This window comes from Lactuca virosa, chromosome 7 (assembly GCF_052849685.1).
Source record: "Lactuca virosa cultivar CGN04683 chromosome 7, Lactuca_virosa_CGN04683_v6, whole genome shotgun sequence".
NCBI classification, from domain to species: domain Eukaryota; kingdom Viridiplantae; phylum Streptophyta; class Magnoliopsida; order Asterales; family Asteraceae; genus Lactuca; species Lactuca virosa.
The window spans coordinates 123,405,522-123,423,116 of NC_136432.1; the positions used below are offsets into that span (position 1 = coordinate 123,405,522).

Genomic DNA, 17,595 nt, shown 5'->3' on the forward strand with positions numbered 1-17,595 from the left:
TGAGGATCCTGGACGTCCTGTCTATCTTCTTCATCGAAGGTGATCTCCTTTTGGTTAGTGATCGTCGTGTTCATACGTAGTCCATTTTCCTTCTCCGTTTTGGATACTTTGGCATGTCTTTTTGCCGCATAGTAGGAGATACCACAAATGTGAGATCCTCCACATATCATATTGATCACCTTGGTGTCAGCTGGGGAGGGGGGGTCCTGGTCTTCTGAGGATCCTGGTCTTTTTCCTTGGATTTTTCCTTTCTTCTCCCGGAAATTTCTTTGAGATATCCTTTACCTGGGAGGTAGCTGATTTCCTTTCTGAGGGCTATGCAATCCTCCATGATGTGACCAAAGTCCTCATGATATACACATGATTTAGACTTGTCCTTCCAAGCAGTTGATTTTTCTCCTTTCCTTCGCCACATGGCTTTGTCTCCAAGATCCTGCATGGAAAATATTACACCTGAAATGTCCACTGAAAAATAATAGTCAGTAATTTTAGGGAAATCTTCTTCGTCCCCCTCATCTTCAAGGTTGTTAACCCTATGATGGTCGGGTTTGGAGTAAGGCTTTGTCTTATAGGATCTTTCGGCCGAGGAGTCGACCTTCCTATTAGGGTGATTATAAGATCTTGGTGGGTTGCTCCTTTTTTGGATCTCCTTGTCTTCTTCGAGTTTGATGAATCTCAATGCCCTGCTCCAGACTTCATCCATTCTCCTGCACGGGGTCATTACGAGTTCTCCGTAGAAGGCAGAATCCTTCTTCAAGCTTATTTTGAAGGCTTCGACTACAGTTGCCATATCGATGTTGGGGATACTCGGAGCTTCCCTGCCAAACCTGTTCACAAAAGTCCTAAGGGATTCCTTAGGATCCTGAACCACTCGATAGAGATCGCTAGTGATCTGTCAAATGTTCTGTTGCAAGAAAATTGATTGTTAAATAAATTAATCAATTGAGAAAATGATGTGATTGAATAAGGAGGAACATTAAGGACCCATTTTAGAGCGGATCTTGTGAGTGTGGAACCAAAACCCTTCCACAGGCAGGCTTCTTTCAAGTGAGTGGGGATGAAAATAATATCCATCCTCTCCCTATACTGTGCCACGTGTTCCTCAGGATCTGTAGTTCCATCGTAGGGTTTCATGTTGGGGGTGTGGAAGCGTTTTGGAACTTCAGTGTCAGCTATCGCTGGAACAAATCTAGAGATCCGGTGACTTGTGGGGGATAATTCTGGTACCGGTTAAACTACTCCGGGTGTGCTTGATATCATCTGTTTTAGTTGTTGTAGCTCCTTAGCCATGATCAGGCTTAAAATTGTGTCAAGATCCGTTGAGTTAGTTGTAAAATTATTATTATTGATAGTACCAGGATCCCTGTTATTGGGAGTAACAAAGGTTTCGTTAGGATACTAAATCTCGCGACGGATCGTTGACGATCCTGGGTTGTCGAAGTTTAGGATCTTAGGCTGCAAGACCGAGGGCACTGCCTCCTGTGGCCTGTGGAATTCTGTCCTCATTTTCTCCACTTCCTTGAGGATCGTCCCGTTATCTTCCTGCTGTTGGATGACCTGTGGCTCCAATCTCTTCATCATAGTAAAGATCTCGCTGTTGGAAATTAGCACAGGAAGATCCTGGGGCGCCAGAATGACCGGTGAGGTGTTTTTCTTTGGAGTCTCGGAGATTTTCTTGGGAGCTCCAGTCGGTGGTGGTGGAAGGTTTTCAGAGGAAATGTGAGGAATCGATGAGGAGGAGAGAGTCAATTGAGTAGACATGATTTTTTGAGAGAATTTGAACACCACGACCCCACGGTGGGCGCCAAATTGTTTTGGTCAAAAAATATTCGAACAAAGATAGACCAAAGTGTATGAGAGGCTGTGATGTTCAATATCAAGTAAATATGCAATGTAGATAAAAGCAACACGATTCTTTTACAAGAAAAACCCTTGATCCTTGCTAGGATCTCCTGCATAAAACCTTGGGAGGTGATAATGATCACCTGCCTTGATGTTTTTATTGATCGAAATGAATGATTACAAGATGAATGTAATGAGTACAGGAACAAGTTACAATATTCTTTCAGTTAATCGTGTGTAGTGTGATGAATACAAGTGTTTTATATAGTCAAAACCTAACAACTAGAACTTTGAGAATTCTGAGATCCTCCAATATTACTTATGGTCATTGCTTGACTTGGACCTCCGGGTCTTTTGCGTGGTTATGATGACTATACTTTGAGAATGTGACTTTGACATGTTATTTCTGCACATGTGAGATAGACAAAAGTGTTGGGTTTTGAGCATTCTAACACTCCTATGGTGTACATGCAACCCTATAAACCTTGGATCTATGTTTTCTCTATTATACATGCAAATATTAACTATTCCAAGGTTTCATCCTAACTAGCATATTATGAAGCACCTATACTACAAAGTTCTAGTTAGATGACATACCTTTTGATGTAGCTTGATGTCTTCAAGCTTTAAGAGCTTAGCCCCAATAGTGTGGAAGCCTCAAATGGAATCACAAATCACCAAAACACCTTGGAAGAACTTGAGAGAATATGTATGGACACTAAAATCGGCTCACTCTTATTTTCACACACTTGTGCCAATTTTGTGAGCCAAGGACCCCTTTATATATTATCGAGGATTAGGGTTACATCCATGTAAACCCTAATACCCATGACCTTTCATTTACATAGGATCCATGGGTTAAAAGCTCCATGGACCATCCATGAAAGCTTAGCCCAACCTAAATGAACTTGGCCCATTCCATATATATAAGAGTCCATATTTAATTAGTTCTTTTTTATCACTTAATTAATTCTAAATTAATTCTTGATCAATACTAATTAAATAATATGATTCCATATTAATATATTAGAACTTATAATATATTAATATAAATCATAAATATACTATTCTCAAAAGACTATCCATATAAATTGTGCCGGTGAAGTGCAGCCCAAATGGACCATGCCGGGTCGGGTCAAGTACATACCAAATATAGTTATGGACTTAGACATTAATCCAACAAAAAGAACATATAGTCGTTATAAAAAATAAAAAATACTATTCAAGATCCTGGAGTATATTCGGGATCCTGAGGTTTGAGGATCCTGAGCTTTTGAGGATCCTTAGACTTGAGGATCCTAGCCTTAACAGATCCATATTGCTGTTAATCAACAAAGGATCACTAAAGCATAAAATAAGAACATTAAAGTAAAAAGATTCCAAATAGGTTACTTGGACCTTAAGAAGACATTCCAAAAGACCAAAGATCCCAATGCAGTCAAATTGGCACCTAAATGGGAAGGACCATATCGCATTGATTCAAAAGCAGGAAAGGGTACGTATTGGCTCGCTACCCTTGAAGGGGACGTCTTATTATGATCTTGGAATGCCATTCATCTGAAAGAATATTTCATGTATGTTGTATAAATCACTTTTGATGAATTCTAGGTACATTCTCTCTACCCTCTATTTTTATCTAATTCTTTTATTTACTCTTCCAAAAACCATTACTAACTTAAGCATCAGAGGGTCGTTAGCGAAGCTAACACCCTCCCAAGATAACGTTTTTTGTGTGCAGGAACTCAAGGATCTTGACACACAAGGATCCTAACATTCGAGGATCCTATCACTCAAGGATCCCAGTAGTTAGATCATTCTATTATCTTCACAATTGCAATATACGAGTATCCTAATAACTACGAATAGAGACTGGTCATCTCTCCTACGATTTAGGATTCTTAATCCCCTTTAAGGTTTAAAGAGTTAATTACCTCTTTCACACGAGTTAAGGTTTCTACACCTTGCTTCGACGCATGAAATCCGACTATGGGATGTAAATAAGGGGATCATTTCATGTTGTAATGACTTGGCAACCCTCTTATTTCTGAATATATGTTAATATCCTAACGTTTAAACCTAAGGTTTATAACACAAACGTGTTATCTCAAGTTGGGATTTTCCCTAGTAATTTGCTAAGGTTTATAACACTAATGTGTTATCTCAATTTGGGATTTTCCCTAGTAATTTGCTAAGGTTTATAACAATAACGTGTTATATCAAGTTGGGATTTTCCAAATCTTATAACACTAACATGTTATCTTAAGTTGGGATTTTCCCAAGTGATTTGCTGAGGTCCATAAACATTATCATTTTTTTGTAAGTTGGGGTTTTCCCTAAGGAATGTCCAAGGCTTGTCGCATTGTCATGTTAAAAATAGGGATAATTCCCAGTTGTATTCTAAGTTCGGATTATTCCTATTTAACTCCTAAGGTGGGATCCTCCCCGGATTACTAATTAATAATCTAATAAGGGTCCTTTATGGTGAGCTCCTAAAACATGGAATCCTTTCAAACGCAAACTTCATAATCATACTAGGAGAGTCAAAACTTCAAATTTCTCCTACAGAGCACCAAGTTTTATCCATCATTTAAAATTATTTTTTCCTTTATATGTTTGAAGGTTTATTATCCTAAAAGATCTTAACTACTTTAAGATCCCAAATTAATGACAAACTATTTTTAGGTTATCCGGATCTTAGAGAGTTCTTGTAAGGATCCTTAAAGAACTTAACTATTATGCAAGGATCCTCAGAAATCCTATTGCTGCAACCTCACAAATCAACCATTCAAGCAAAAAAGATATAAATATCAACCACCAAACTGCATAAAGTAAAAAAAAGGTTGCCCACCAACCCCATGAAAATTGAAATAATGTCTTACATACCCAAAATATTAAAGTTATTTGTAACTAAATAAAATATAAGCTGCAGATTGATCAACACCACCTCAAACCATCTATGTCTTATTCTTCTATCCTCCTTCCTTTAGCTGCAACACAGGATCCTGACCGGCACCAACAAGATCACCAGTTAACTTGCCCAGGGCATCACACCATCCAACCATATTCCAGGATCCCGCATTCTCAATATCCTCTGCAAGATTAATTTTTGCCTCCCAAACAGCAACATCAGCGATCATCTTCACTTCTGCAATCACCTTGTCTATCTCAGCCACATGCTCCTCTTCCTTCTTAGATTTTTCCTTCAAAAGCTTCTCCACCATCTGCAGGAGCTCCTTGTTGATCCCCTCCTACTCCTTCATAGCATGCTCTATTTGAGAAAGCTTGGCTTTGAGATCCTCATTAGAGTGAGAGACGTGATTAACAATCTAAGAAGAGCAATGGTAAGTAAAAGATAAAATTAAACAGAAAGAACAAAAGAATGCTTACGGATTGGGGAGAAGGAGATCAACTTCTTTAGCATCTCATCTGTTCCAAGATTCTCAAGATCCTTGGCATCGGATGATTTCCTTTTGCAAGATGTCGGAGTCTTCATAACAAGATCAAGCTGAGTCTTCTTGGGAGGAAGAGGAAGGATCTTTTCCCTCTTCACCACAAGTAGACCACTAGACATGTCATCTTCAAGCTCAGATAAGACAAATCAAGCACTAGAACGAGTAGCTTTAGATCCTACATATTGAAGGATCCTCATAAGTCCAGGATCCTAATGTCAAAACAAATAAATACACTAAGAAGAATCCTTACAAATGGACATTGAAGTTGTGGTAGATGAACCTTCTTGAAGGATAGGGTATTCGAGCTTGAATGATCTGACATCTGCAAGTAGAGCAAGAAAACTTGTGATCTTATCCTTAGTATCCTCAACAACAAAAAAGTTTCTCCAAACTTGAAACCTGCATCAGAATGAACAAAATAAGAAAAGTAAATCCTTGGATCCTCAAGATCAACAAATAGATCCTACCCTTTTTAACCCAAGCTTTGGGTAAGATATCCCAACCAGCAATAGAGTCACACCTTATAAAAAAGTATTTTTCCTTCCAGGATCCATCATTGTGTTTTCTTTTCAATATAAGAGGAGATTTGTTGGTGTTGACTTTAAGCAAAAAACGAGAATTCCCGAAAGTAGACAGATCATAAACATAAGCCAACTCGGCAAGACTTATGTCCAGGTTGTGGGAACAATTCACTCAGTTAATCTAGAATAAAATCCTCCAGATAACAGGCATAACTTGAATATATGAAAGTTTAGTGGCATGAAAGATATCAAAAACAATTACCGAGAAAGGGTATTTGAGACCCAAAGAAAAGGATATTCGCGGAAGCATACCCAGGTAGGAGAAACGATATTAAGATTAATAGAAGCTTCGAAAGACCAGAAGATTATTTCGGATGGAAAAGCTCCATCGGCTTTGAGGGACTGCATGTCTTCATCATCAAAGGAACAAACCTCATCATAGGTCAGGATCCCTTGATCAACGAAGTCGTTCTCGGGAGGGGAAGTAATGATGGCACGGGCACGGGTTGTCTTCTTGCCCATGATCATAAAAAAAGGAAAACAAATGGAAAAGAAGAGAAAGAAATTACTTGTGAAGGTAGCCGGAGATGATCGAAAGGAGTATTGGGGAAGGTAAAGGAAATTAAGTCGGTTACCCCTATTTAACCTAAGTGATAGAAGAGAGAGAATGTGATTTTACTGAACAATGATGCTTATGGAACAGATAAATCCTATTTGATTAGGGTTTGAAATTCAAATTCCTTCTCTATTTTATTTTTTGAAAGTATAACTTTAAATATTTGAAAATTAACCTTAATATTTCGTAGGCATAATTTGGGGGCAATTGTTAGGGACAGGATCCCATAATCATATTCAGGATCTTTAATATTCCTGAAGTCTCAAGATCCTTAAGCATATCTCAAGACCTTGACTATTATCACTAATATATCCTAACACTTATGACGACTATATTCTTCTTTCTTTTTCTCACATGTGCAGAATTAGTCAACACAAGACTCATTCTCAAAGAAGAATCACTTCAACCAAGTTTAAGACCCGGGAATACCAAGTCAAACAACGCGCAAATACTTATTCAAGGAGGATCCCGGAAAAATCGGACTTCTTGTTATTCAGCTTATACTATAAATAACACCTATAAATTTCACATTACACACAATTAGCTCTATTATTACACTTATACTCGTATTATCTTCATCATCCTTGTAATCTGAGATTAAAATCAATAAAAAACAACTAGGCATGTGATCATCATCACCTCCCAAGGATTTATGTTGGAGATCCTACAAAGGATCAAGGGCTTCCCTTGTAACTCACTTGTCTCACTTTGATCATTACTCTACATATGCATTATTCTAACACCACATCCTCTCATACAATTTGGTTGAATTACGTTTGATCTATTTTCGACCAAAACAGGTATACAGGATGCTTTTAGCTGATTATATGTTAGATTGGTAGATTTGAATGATTACATGTATATGCTAGTTATATGATTATCTGTTACATATGTCAACATAGTGTGGGTGGGTTGAGGCCGTACTACGTTATGTTGTTGGCCAACGAACCCGATAAATCCAATTGGGAGATTGTGGGCCATAGTGGTAATCCAATCGGGAGATTGTGGTCCAAAGTGGCAATCCAATCGGGAGAATATACACCAATGGCAATCCAATTGGGAGATTGTGAGCCAATGGCAATACAATCTGGAGAATGTGGGCGAACATGGCAATCCAACTAGGAGTTTATGGGCCAAGGTAATCTAGTCAGGAGACTATGGACCCAACATGAATTTTGTATATTTGTTTGGTTGTTGTGGTACTTTGTGGAACTCACTAAGCTTTGCGCTTATGGTTTTATTTTTATGGTTTCAGGTACTTCTGTTTTCAAAAAGGAGGGCCCTGCTTGATCACATTGCATCCATTGGAGATTTATTCCGCAATGAATGTTTACAAATTACTCTAATGTTTTCAGAATACCATGACTCTGATCATTTTTGGAACAATGAATGAATAGTTTGATTTATTTAAAATGAAAATTTTTTACTATAAGTTTTGGACGTTACATATTCTTTCTTTTTTCCTTAATAGGAAAACCGATATCTTTTGGAACCTTGATGATTTGATACTGACATTCATGTGCTAGGCCTAGACCAGACTAAATTCATGTGTTCAATTTGTAGTTTGAATATTAGTCATCATAAAATGGAAATCGAGAAACAAAATCTTGGACTTTGAGGTTGATTTGTATCCATGTCTCATGTCCATATGATATCTTGTGGAACGAAGGAATAGCTTATCACTTATCTAAGGGCCTACATTTGATTATATTAGAGTTCGTCAGTGGCTGTGGAAAGCACACTTTGCTAGTTATTCAAAGTCTATATTTGCAATGCTAGTTGATGAGTTGTCTAAGTGGGAGACTGTTGGAATATGTGTCTAAGGTCATAACTAAATTGGTCAAGGTTAAAACTAAATTGATATAATTTTATTGAATAAAAGTAAAGTCATTTTTAGGTTGCCCTCAATAACTTGAAATAGTTAGAAATGACTAAAGGAGAGAGATAAAATGATGCTTAATTTATTATACGTTTAATAAATTAATTTGAAATGATTAGAATTAATTAATTATTAATCAAAATTGATATGAAATTAATATGGGATTAACTAAAATTAAGAAAGGTGCAAGGACTGAATTGTAATTGTTCAATAGTTGAACAAAAGAAACAATGCTAGAAACTTCATGGTTGTGGACGGTTTCATGAAGCCTTTTAGGGTTTTTGGAATCTTCCTATAGTTGATAAAGATAAATAAACTTATTATTATATTATTTAAAAAAGGGTTTATCCAAGAGATTCCCTAGTTATAAATATGATCACTTGGCTCCTGCATTTCGTAGCTCTTATCTCTCATAAGGTGGAATATGAATTTGTCATCATATCTTTTCTCTTCTCCCGACTTCTAGTGTTCTAGGGTTTTAGGTGTGATACATTAGTGGCGTTCATACTTTTGGCGCTTGCTTTCCATTGGCTTTTGAAGATTAAAGGAGTTAGCATAATTTTTATACTAAAATGTGTTTTTTATAATCCTTGTAGTTTTTGATTATAACTAGTTTGTTCAAAGTTTTATAGTATGTTGCTATAATGAGAAAAACTCATAGATCTCTAGGTTGCATGTGCCTATAAATAGGTTTATGAAATCCGAAGCATTATTTTATGTTTTATTGTAACCTAGAAAACCATCAACATGTGCATCATATACACATCATTTGAAAAAAAAAAGTTTCTTTTTGGAACTTACCTTCCACCAAAAAAATAACTAAAAGTATGTAAATTTATCATTTTATTAACATCTACAATACTAATATTCGATCTTTTTACGTAATTTTTTTCAAATATCAATATGGAAAACGTTTAAAAAAAAGAATTTACATATTTTCAGTTTTTTTTATAAAAGATAAGCTTTAAAATAATGGTTCAAAAAGTGATCCTCATCATCATAAAAAGTTAGCGATCTAAATGGAACTCTCTCTCTCTCTCTATATATATATATATATATATATATATATATATATATATATATATATATATATATATATATATATATATATATATAGCAAGAGAGAGATGACGGTTCCATTGAGATTATGAAAAAAATCTTTAGATTCAACCCCTGCCACATATTTCTCATTTGCATCTCTAACACTCTAGCATACTGGAGTGACATTATATACCTAATCATAAATGATTATACCGCAGAGATTTATAACCATATATGATTATACATGTTTATAAATATATGCCGAATCATAAATGATAGCATATATATATATATATATATATATATATATATATATATATATATATATCATAGAGTGATTAATCATATATGATTATGAAGGTTGGTGGTGGAGGTAGTGGTAGTGGCAGAGTTAGCGGTGGTAGAGGTGTTAAAGGTGACAATAGTGGGGTCGGTGGATACCGTGGCGGTTGTGGTGGTTGGTAAGGTGGCGGGGGAAAAATAATAGGTGACACAGCACAATATATATATATATATATATATATATATATATATTCAAACGAAAACATTTCTTATTGTGAGAACATTTTGAGAACCAATGTGGAGCACTAATATTAAAATGTTAGAAATGTAAAGATTTATTATTATTATTTATTTGTTTTTTAATATATTTATTATTTATTATTAGACAAAAGCTACATCACTTTCACAATACGTAATCAGATATTGTTTGAACACCACCATAAAGATCATCAGACCACCACAAAGACCACCGGACCACCGCATTGCCGCCGCCAGAACCACCGTACCACTGTCGCCAGAACCACTGCCTTTTTCCTCCGTGTCTACTCCTTGTACCTTCAGTAACTGCCTCTTCCTGTTAGCCCTACATATGAGTCGCTAGTTATTAATATAATCAGACAACGACGATTCAATCGCGTGTACGAGCTTCCAGATCGTAGCCATAATAAGTTCCCCTTCACCAGTAAAGCTTTCGACCTTCTTGTGAGGCTTGGTATGTCTTCTGAAACACTAAAAGAAGACTAGAATTTGATTAGTCACTTAAGAGACTGTTGAATGATGAAAAGACATACCAATGTTATTGAGAGACATCTAGTCGACGATGAATTATTGTTGAGGCGACACATCACGATTATCTGAAATAATTTAGGAAACCAGGAGGAGAATGCTCTTGATGCACCACCAATATCGACTAGTCTTTGAGAAAAAATCGGTACTGTACATCTTCATTGTACTCTGTTCTCAAGCCAATCAAGTTACAAATTGTTTCAATATATTATTAATTAGCATTTCTTTCCTCACATCCTCATGTAATGTTGATAATCGGTATATATTCTAAACCCACTTTTTCCTCAAAATTCAGATTTTCCTTTAGTAGTTTTTAATTTGGAATAGTTTGTTGTCCATTATCTGATAATCGAACTCATCTTCTTTTCTTAATAAGATGTAATTCATTTTGGTAATTGGCCTTATTGCTGGAAATTGGTAAGTTTTATGGGTCATTTGATGATGCATTCCAAGTGTTTGTTTTAATGCCTAAGAATAAGGGAGGGGGGAAATGAACACATACTAAAATGCTCTGATGATATTGCTCATTAATGTTGTTATGGTGTTGGTTAAATTACATTGCCCTTGGTTGGAGTTCCCTCAAAGTACATTGATTTTGGTTTGGTGTTATCTAAATCAGATAATGGAAGTTGTTCCACTTCATTGGTGCATGTCTTAACCCTTTTATAACTTTGATAATGATATTTACAACTTTAAGGGCATATGGATGGTCTAGATCAAATCACTAAAGAATAATGGAGAGACACATAATCATTCATCCATCAATCATTCCTTTAGTTAAATCAGGAGAGCATCAGGAACCGTGTGATTGATGGAGGATGAATTTTTGGACAAAATCGAAAAACCAAATCAACGCAAGAACCCATTTATCAGACAAAAAACTGCTCTTAGATGAACTAATTTATTTACTAATTGTTTTTTACAGTTGATAAATCATAAGTTGAGTTGTTCATATATAGAGAAAGTAAAGAAAAACACAAGAATTCTTCAGGGTTGCCATTGGATGAGAAAAGAAGTGTTGACAAAAGACTAGAGATCTTAAAGGATTTTGACAAACATTTGTTGTTTCAGATGTACACAAGCTTGATTGGGGTGATATGTTTTAGATGGTTACACTTCTTTTCCATCTCAGAAAAGCGCATTCCTAATCTATCTCTTCTATTAAGGTCATTTTCTTCCTTCCCTCATCTCCTAATTGAAATTTTTTCAAAGGAAATGATCGATAACTATTTTTATTTGAATATGTAATTTGAATTTAATGAAAGTAGTGTGATATGTCATTTGTATTTTGTTAAAATATTCAGTTATTAATCTAATACATATATAATTTCTTAATAATAATGAAGGGAAAAAATTGTACATAGAAACCAATGTTACTAAGATCAAGATAAGATGTAACTGATTGTTGTGATCAAAAATTAAATTCTCTTCAATTATTAAAAATTAATAAAGATATGTTTAACTTTAGGAGTTACTTACTATCTCTCTCTATTCAAAGTATCATGTGGGGTGCTTAATTAATTAAAAAAACTGAGAAGGAGGTTTCTATGGGGTGGTACTGACGATAAGGAAAAAATTAGGTGGGTTTCATGGGATAAAATAGCTACATCTAAAGAGAAAGGTGGTCTAGGTGTGGGTGCATTACAAGATCTTAATCTATCTTTGATGGCAAAATGGTGGTGGCGATATAAGTTAGATAGTACCTCACTTGGTCTCAAGTCATCACTAACATTCACAATTTGGCTAAGAAACCTGCTGAAAAAAGAGTATTGTTGGAGTGTGGAACAACATAGCAGGGGCAAAATCGAAAATCGAAAATAGAGGCATTCCTTTTAACGTTATCTTGAAAAAATGTGTTGGTTCAGGTACAAACACTCATGGTTTTGAATGGAACTGGTCGTGTGATGTTTCTAACATGGGCCTATCACAAGAATTAGACCAACTTAGAGCTGTTGTGGGCTCTTTGTTCCAGGTGCGGTGTGTGACAGTTGGAAGTGTGAACTTGATTCCACTGGGATTTTCTCTACCAAATCATTGAGGGCCAATTTGATTTGACCCATCCCCGGCCTCCCGTTAAATCGAATTGAATAGCTGAAGGAGGCTCCACTGAAGGTCCTCACATTTGTATGGCGAGCGAAAATGGGAAGGATTCCCTCCTCTGTTGCTCTTCACAAGCGAAGAATCAACACATGATCACTGATTTGTGTCCAGTGTAATGGGGTTGTTGAATGTGCAGATCACATCCTCTCTGATTGTAGCACATGTTACAACAACTTGTGAATAGATATTTAGGTGGTGTGGACTACAAAATGTGGCTGCGGATATCAAAAGTGTACGGGATCTACTTGACTTTGCTTCTTCTTGGGGGAGTTGTCCTAAGAAGAGAAACGTGTTGACTCTAATTTTCTACGGTATGCTTTGGTTAGTGTAGAAAGAAAGAAATGACAAAGTATTTAACCATAAGTCCACATCTCCTACACTGGTGGCGGATAATATAAAATCTTTAGTTTTTGTGTGGCTGAAGCATAGGGGAGGAAAAAGAGCTAAAATGGGTGGACTGGAGTGTTAATCCATTCTTAGGTTTATAAGCTCTCTTGTATCTCTTTCAATTCCTACTTTGTACTCTTTTCCCGCTAGCTTCTTGCTAGTCGGGGCCCTTTTATCTAATTTGTCATTTCCAAAAAAAAAACTTTGGGAGTTATTTTTGTTCTATGAAAGTTTTTTACGAGAAATTCATATTTAAACATGACATAAAACAAATTAATGCCCATTAAGTTGTTAACATATTCATTTATTACTAAATATGGTTTAGTTGACTAGTTTTTGAAGTTATAATATGCACTAATTTCTGTATCGTATTTTTAAAATCAAAATTTAGTTATTTATCTTATTAATTAGTTAGCAAATAATAAATTATGTTATCAAATACGAGACCTAGTTATCTAACACAATTTTTTATATATAAAAAAAATTCTTTACTAGTTATAAACTTATAATATAGCTATAATGTGATAACATGATTTAATCATATATGATTAAATACATATAATCAATATATAAATAAATACATGACACCGACTTCATCAGGTTCCTCTTTTGATGTCTCTCAATAGGTTCTTTATTGTTTAAGCCTCTAATTCTTTCTTACTTTTGTTTTTTTAGTTTTAATTAAGTGAAATTTACTCTTAATTTTGCTAATTAGTGTTTAACGTTTGTTTTGCAGATTATCTTAATCAATGGTCAATTTCCTGGCCGTAAGCTTGATGTTGTCACAAATGACAATATTATCCTTAATCTCATCAATAATCTAAACTAGCCTTTCCTCTTGACATGGTGAGTTTTTTTTTTTTTTTTTTTTTTCATTTCACATCTGGGAAATGCATTTAACATGATATTATGAAGGAAAAAGGAATAATCACAAAAATATAATCATGTATGATGTAATGCTTAACAAATTGATCAATTATACAATTATGAAATTATGTTATTACTTTTTATATACAAAATGTTGCATAAAACTTCAATTTTTTTTACAAATAATTTTACAATTCATAAACAATTTTTCACGTTTATTGTAAAATATAATCAATTTTGCAATGTTATCACAAAATATAAATTATTCTATGGTGGATATTATTCATAAAGAAATGTTGTAATTACGAGATCAACTATTTAATCCAAAACATGAAAGTAAATAAAAAGTTTAATACAAGAGATCAAATATTTAATCGAAAACATGAAAATAAATATTGTTCACATAAATAATATGCGATTATATGTATCTAATCACGTGTGATTATATGTATCTATTCACATATGATTTATAAGAACGCGATTCATTTTCGCGTTCTCGTGTATTTAATCACATATGATTTGTATAGACAAAAATGAATTTTGTCCATATAAATTATATGTGATTAGATACATATAATCACATGTGATTATATACACAGAAACAACTATTGAATCAAAAACGTGAAAAAAAAACTTTTCCACACAAATCATATGGGACTAACTACATATAATCGCATGTGATTAAATACACGAGACCAACTATTGACTCATATGTGATTATATACATATAATCACATGTGATTTTATATACGTGGAAAACTATTGAATAAAAAACACAAATTCATATGTGATTAGATACATATAATAATATGTAATTAAATACATATACTTATATTTGATTAAATACACGAGAACAATTGTTGATCAAAAATGAGAAAATGAATATTGTACACAAAAATTATATGTGATTAAATACATATAATAACATGTGATTATATGTATACAATATGATTTATGTGGACAAGCTTCATGTTCAAATTTTTTATTCAATAGTTGTTCTCGTGTATTTAATCATATTTGATTATATGTATCTAATCACACATGATTTATATGGACAATATTCGTTTTCACTTTTTCGATTCAATAATTGTTCTCGTGTATTTAGTCACATGTGATTAAATGTATTTAAATCAAATATGATTTATGTGAACAAGATTCGTTTTTGCGTTCTCAATTTAATAGTTGTTCATTGTCCATATTATTCATGTGTGATTAAATACATATAATCATAATAATTAATATAAATAATCACATGCGAATAAATACACGAGATTAACTATTTAATCGAAAACAAAAAAATAAATATTATCTACATAAATAATATATGATTAAATACATTTAATCATATGTGATTATATATATATATATATATATATATATATATATATATATATATATATATATATATAATGAGATAGGTTCAGGTGTTTAAATTATTTATTGTGTTATTGTATGCATAAATGTGGGCCAATCAAAATTAAATTAAAAATTAAATAATTAAATAAATAAATAAGGGTAATTTAGTCATTTGTTTAATAACTTCCAAAAATAATCCCTATAATCATGGTATCTCTCCAGTTTAAATCTCGTTCCCCTCTTTATCTAAAAATCGATTCTGAAAACCCTAAATTGAACAAATCGACACCAGCGACCCTTTGTGGGGTTGCCCTTCATCGTCTTCTTCATAAGTGTGTTATTTGGCATATCACGCTTCCTTAATTCAACAGCCGCCTCGGCTCGTGTACTCGGCGGCGCATCGTCAAACGTCACCATTCCGTATCAAACTCTCTACGGGTTCATAATCTTGTGCTTGTGTGTGTGTGTGTTTTGCCAAATTTTGTTCTTCTATTGATGGTTTTCTGTGAGTTTCAGGCCTTATGTTAATTCATTCTCTCGTTTCTATTCTTCTAATGACGGCGTCGAATCCCTAGATTTCGATTTGTCTAACGAAGAAAGCAAGCGAAGATTAGCTAACAGGTTTGATTTTTCATATCCCTATTTGACTTCCAGAAGCGTGATTCATTTCTGATTTGTGACTTTTGTTGTAAATTGGAGTAGGTTGTTGTATAGAAGCAAACAAAGGGGTTTTCTGGAGCTGGACTTAGTTCTAGGAAGTTGGGTGGAGAATCACATTGGATCTTTAGATGTAAAGGGGATCAAATCGCTTATTACTGTCCTCGACCTGGTAAATTCCACAAATATTATTGCTAATAATTACCAGTAACAGATTACACCTAGGGTTAACATCCATCTTACTTACTTTTGAATTGCAGGAAAATCCAGATTTGTGGAAATGGCTCACTGGACAGGAGCAACCTCCTGAAGCAATCGAGACGAATCCTGTGAGTTAAACTTTACTGAAAAACCTGAATTCATGTACTAGTTTGTTTCTTATGTATGTATTGTGTAGAGTGGGCTGATTTGGGGAAGTTGTTTTTGGTAATAAATAATAGGTATTCAATGAGGTGCGTAGCAAGGTAATGAACAACCTGGAGAGCTATGCATCTAAACAGACAAGGGCTACACCTGGGCAACCATGGGTGAGAGGATGGGATGATTTCAAGAAAGGTCGTGATATCCCTGATGTTGGGAATCAGTAGTGTTCTTGTTCTTCTATAACTCAATTGTTGCTGCTTAGTAAGTTTACTTATGTTAAAAAAAATTATTAAGAATAAAGGTGTTATGACATAATGATGATGGTGGTGATCTTCTAATCTATAGTGGACTTCATCTTTTATCTTTTCTCTTTTCCTTTTTTTTTGTTCCAGCAGTCTCTAGTTGTTCTTGTTTGGGATGATTTGAAAGAAACGGAGGTAGGAAGGAATGGTTGGAAGGTGGTTCGGTGGAGGCATGGAAGAAGAACCGAAATCAGATGGGTGTTTGGATTGAGGCTGTGAAATTAATGGGCAAGTGGAAGAAGAAACAAAGGGTTGTTGTTGGCTGGATAATCACAGGTTTCTATAATCTTCTTTCTTATTTTGATTGATTTACTGTAAATCAATGAAGTTTAATCGATAGGTTTAGATGAGTTTTGGGTTTGATTGGTTGAACACAAATCATGGTTGTTTTGGTTGCTTATTTGACAGATGAATGCTTCAACTGAATTGAAAGTTGTTTTCATACACACCAAGCGCTCGCTAAAATGCTTCAACTGAATGGTATTTCTTCGTTTATAGCATTCTATCAGAAAAGAATGTTTTTTTATGATAATCATGAACATATTCTGTTAGAATTCCCCGAATTAATATAATTATTGATAAATGAATTCCAATTCTATCAGAATGGAATCACGAATTCCAATTATGTTGGAATGGAGTATGGATATTTTCTCACTAATGTATTAATTGGATTTGTTTCTACAGAAGCTGATGCTTGAAGAACGGACCACGAAATTTGAACAACGCCTCTTAGCAACATTATTCTTTTAGAATGTATTAGTGTTTTTGTTAGATTTTGATGTTTTTTTCCAGATTTGAAAGTTTTTTTAGTTTTATTCTTTAAAAATAAATGTAATTCTTAGCAATTGTTACATGTATTCTATAAGAATTAAGGTAATTTTTGTTTTAATTCTTCAATTGATGGTTCGAGAATTTTGTTATTCTACAAGAAATTTTTAAACTCATGATCAAGAAATATGTTCAAGAATATTTTTATTATTTTATGGTTCAAGAATATTTATTTTTGAACATACTCAAACATATTCTGTCAGAATGTACGAACTAAAAACCTTATAATTTGTAAAATCGGATTTTTAAAATTAATAGAATCTTTGATCCCTTAAAATATGCAAATTTCCTTTATTAAATCTATGTTAACTGACTA

The 17,595-nt window shown here is 34.1% G+C and overlaps 1 protein-coding gene across 1 annotated transcript; it reads left to right on the plus strand.

The window, feature by feature from the left end:
- Positions 1-6,359: 6,359 nt before the first annotated feature.
- Positions 6,360-17,340, plus strand: LOC145127105 (succinate dehydrogenase assembly factor 2, mitochondrial-like). Its single transcript, XM_079062357.1, has 11 exons — positions 6,360-6,427; positions 9,712-9,817; positions 10,019-10,135; positions 13,736-13,752; positions 15,646-15,750; positions 15,832-15,958; positions 16,047-16,115; positions 16,227-16,410; positions 16,545-16,727; positions 16,860-16,931; positions 17,136-17,340. Exons 1-8 carry the CDS (start codon positions 6,360-6,362, stop codon positions 16,371-16,373), a joined length of 756 nt encoding a protein of 251 aa, XP_078918483.1. The 3' UTR covers positions 16,374-16,410; positions 16,545-16,727; positions 16,860-16,931; positions 17,136-17,340.
- Positions 17,341-17,595: the final 255 nt, after the last annotated feature.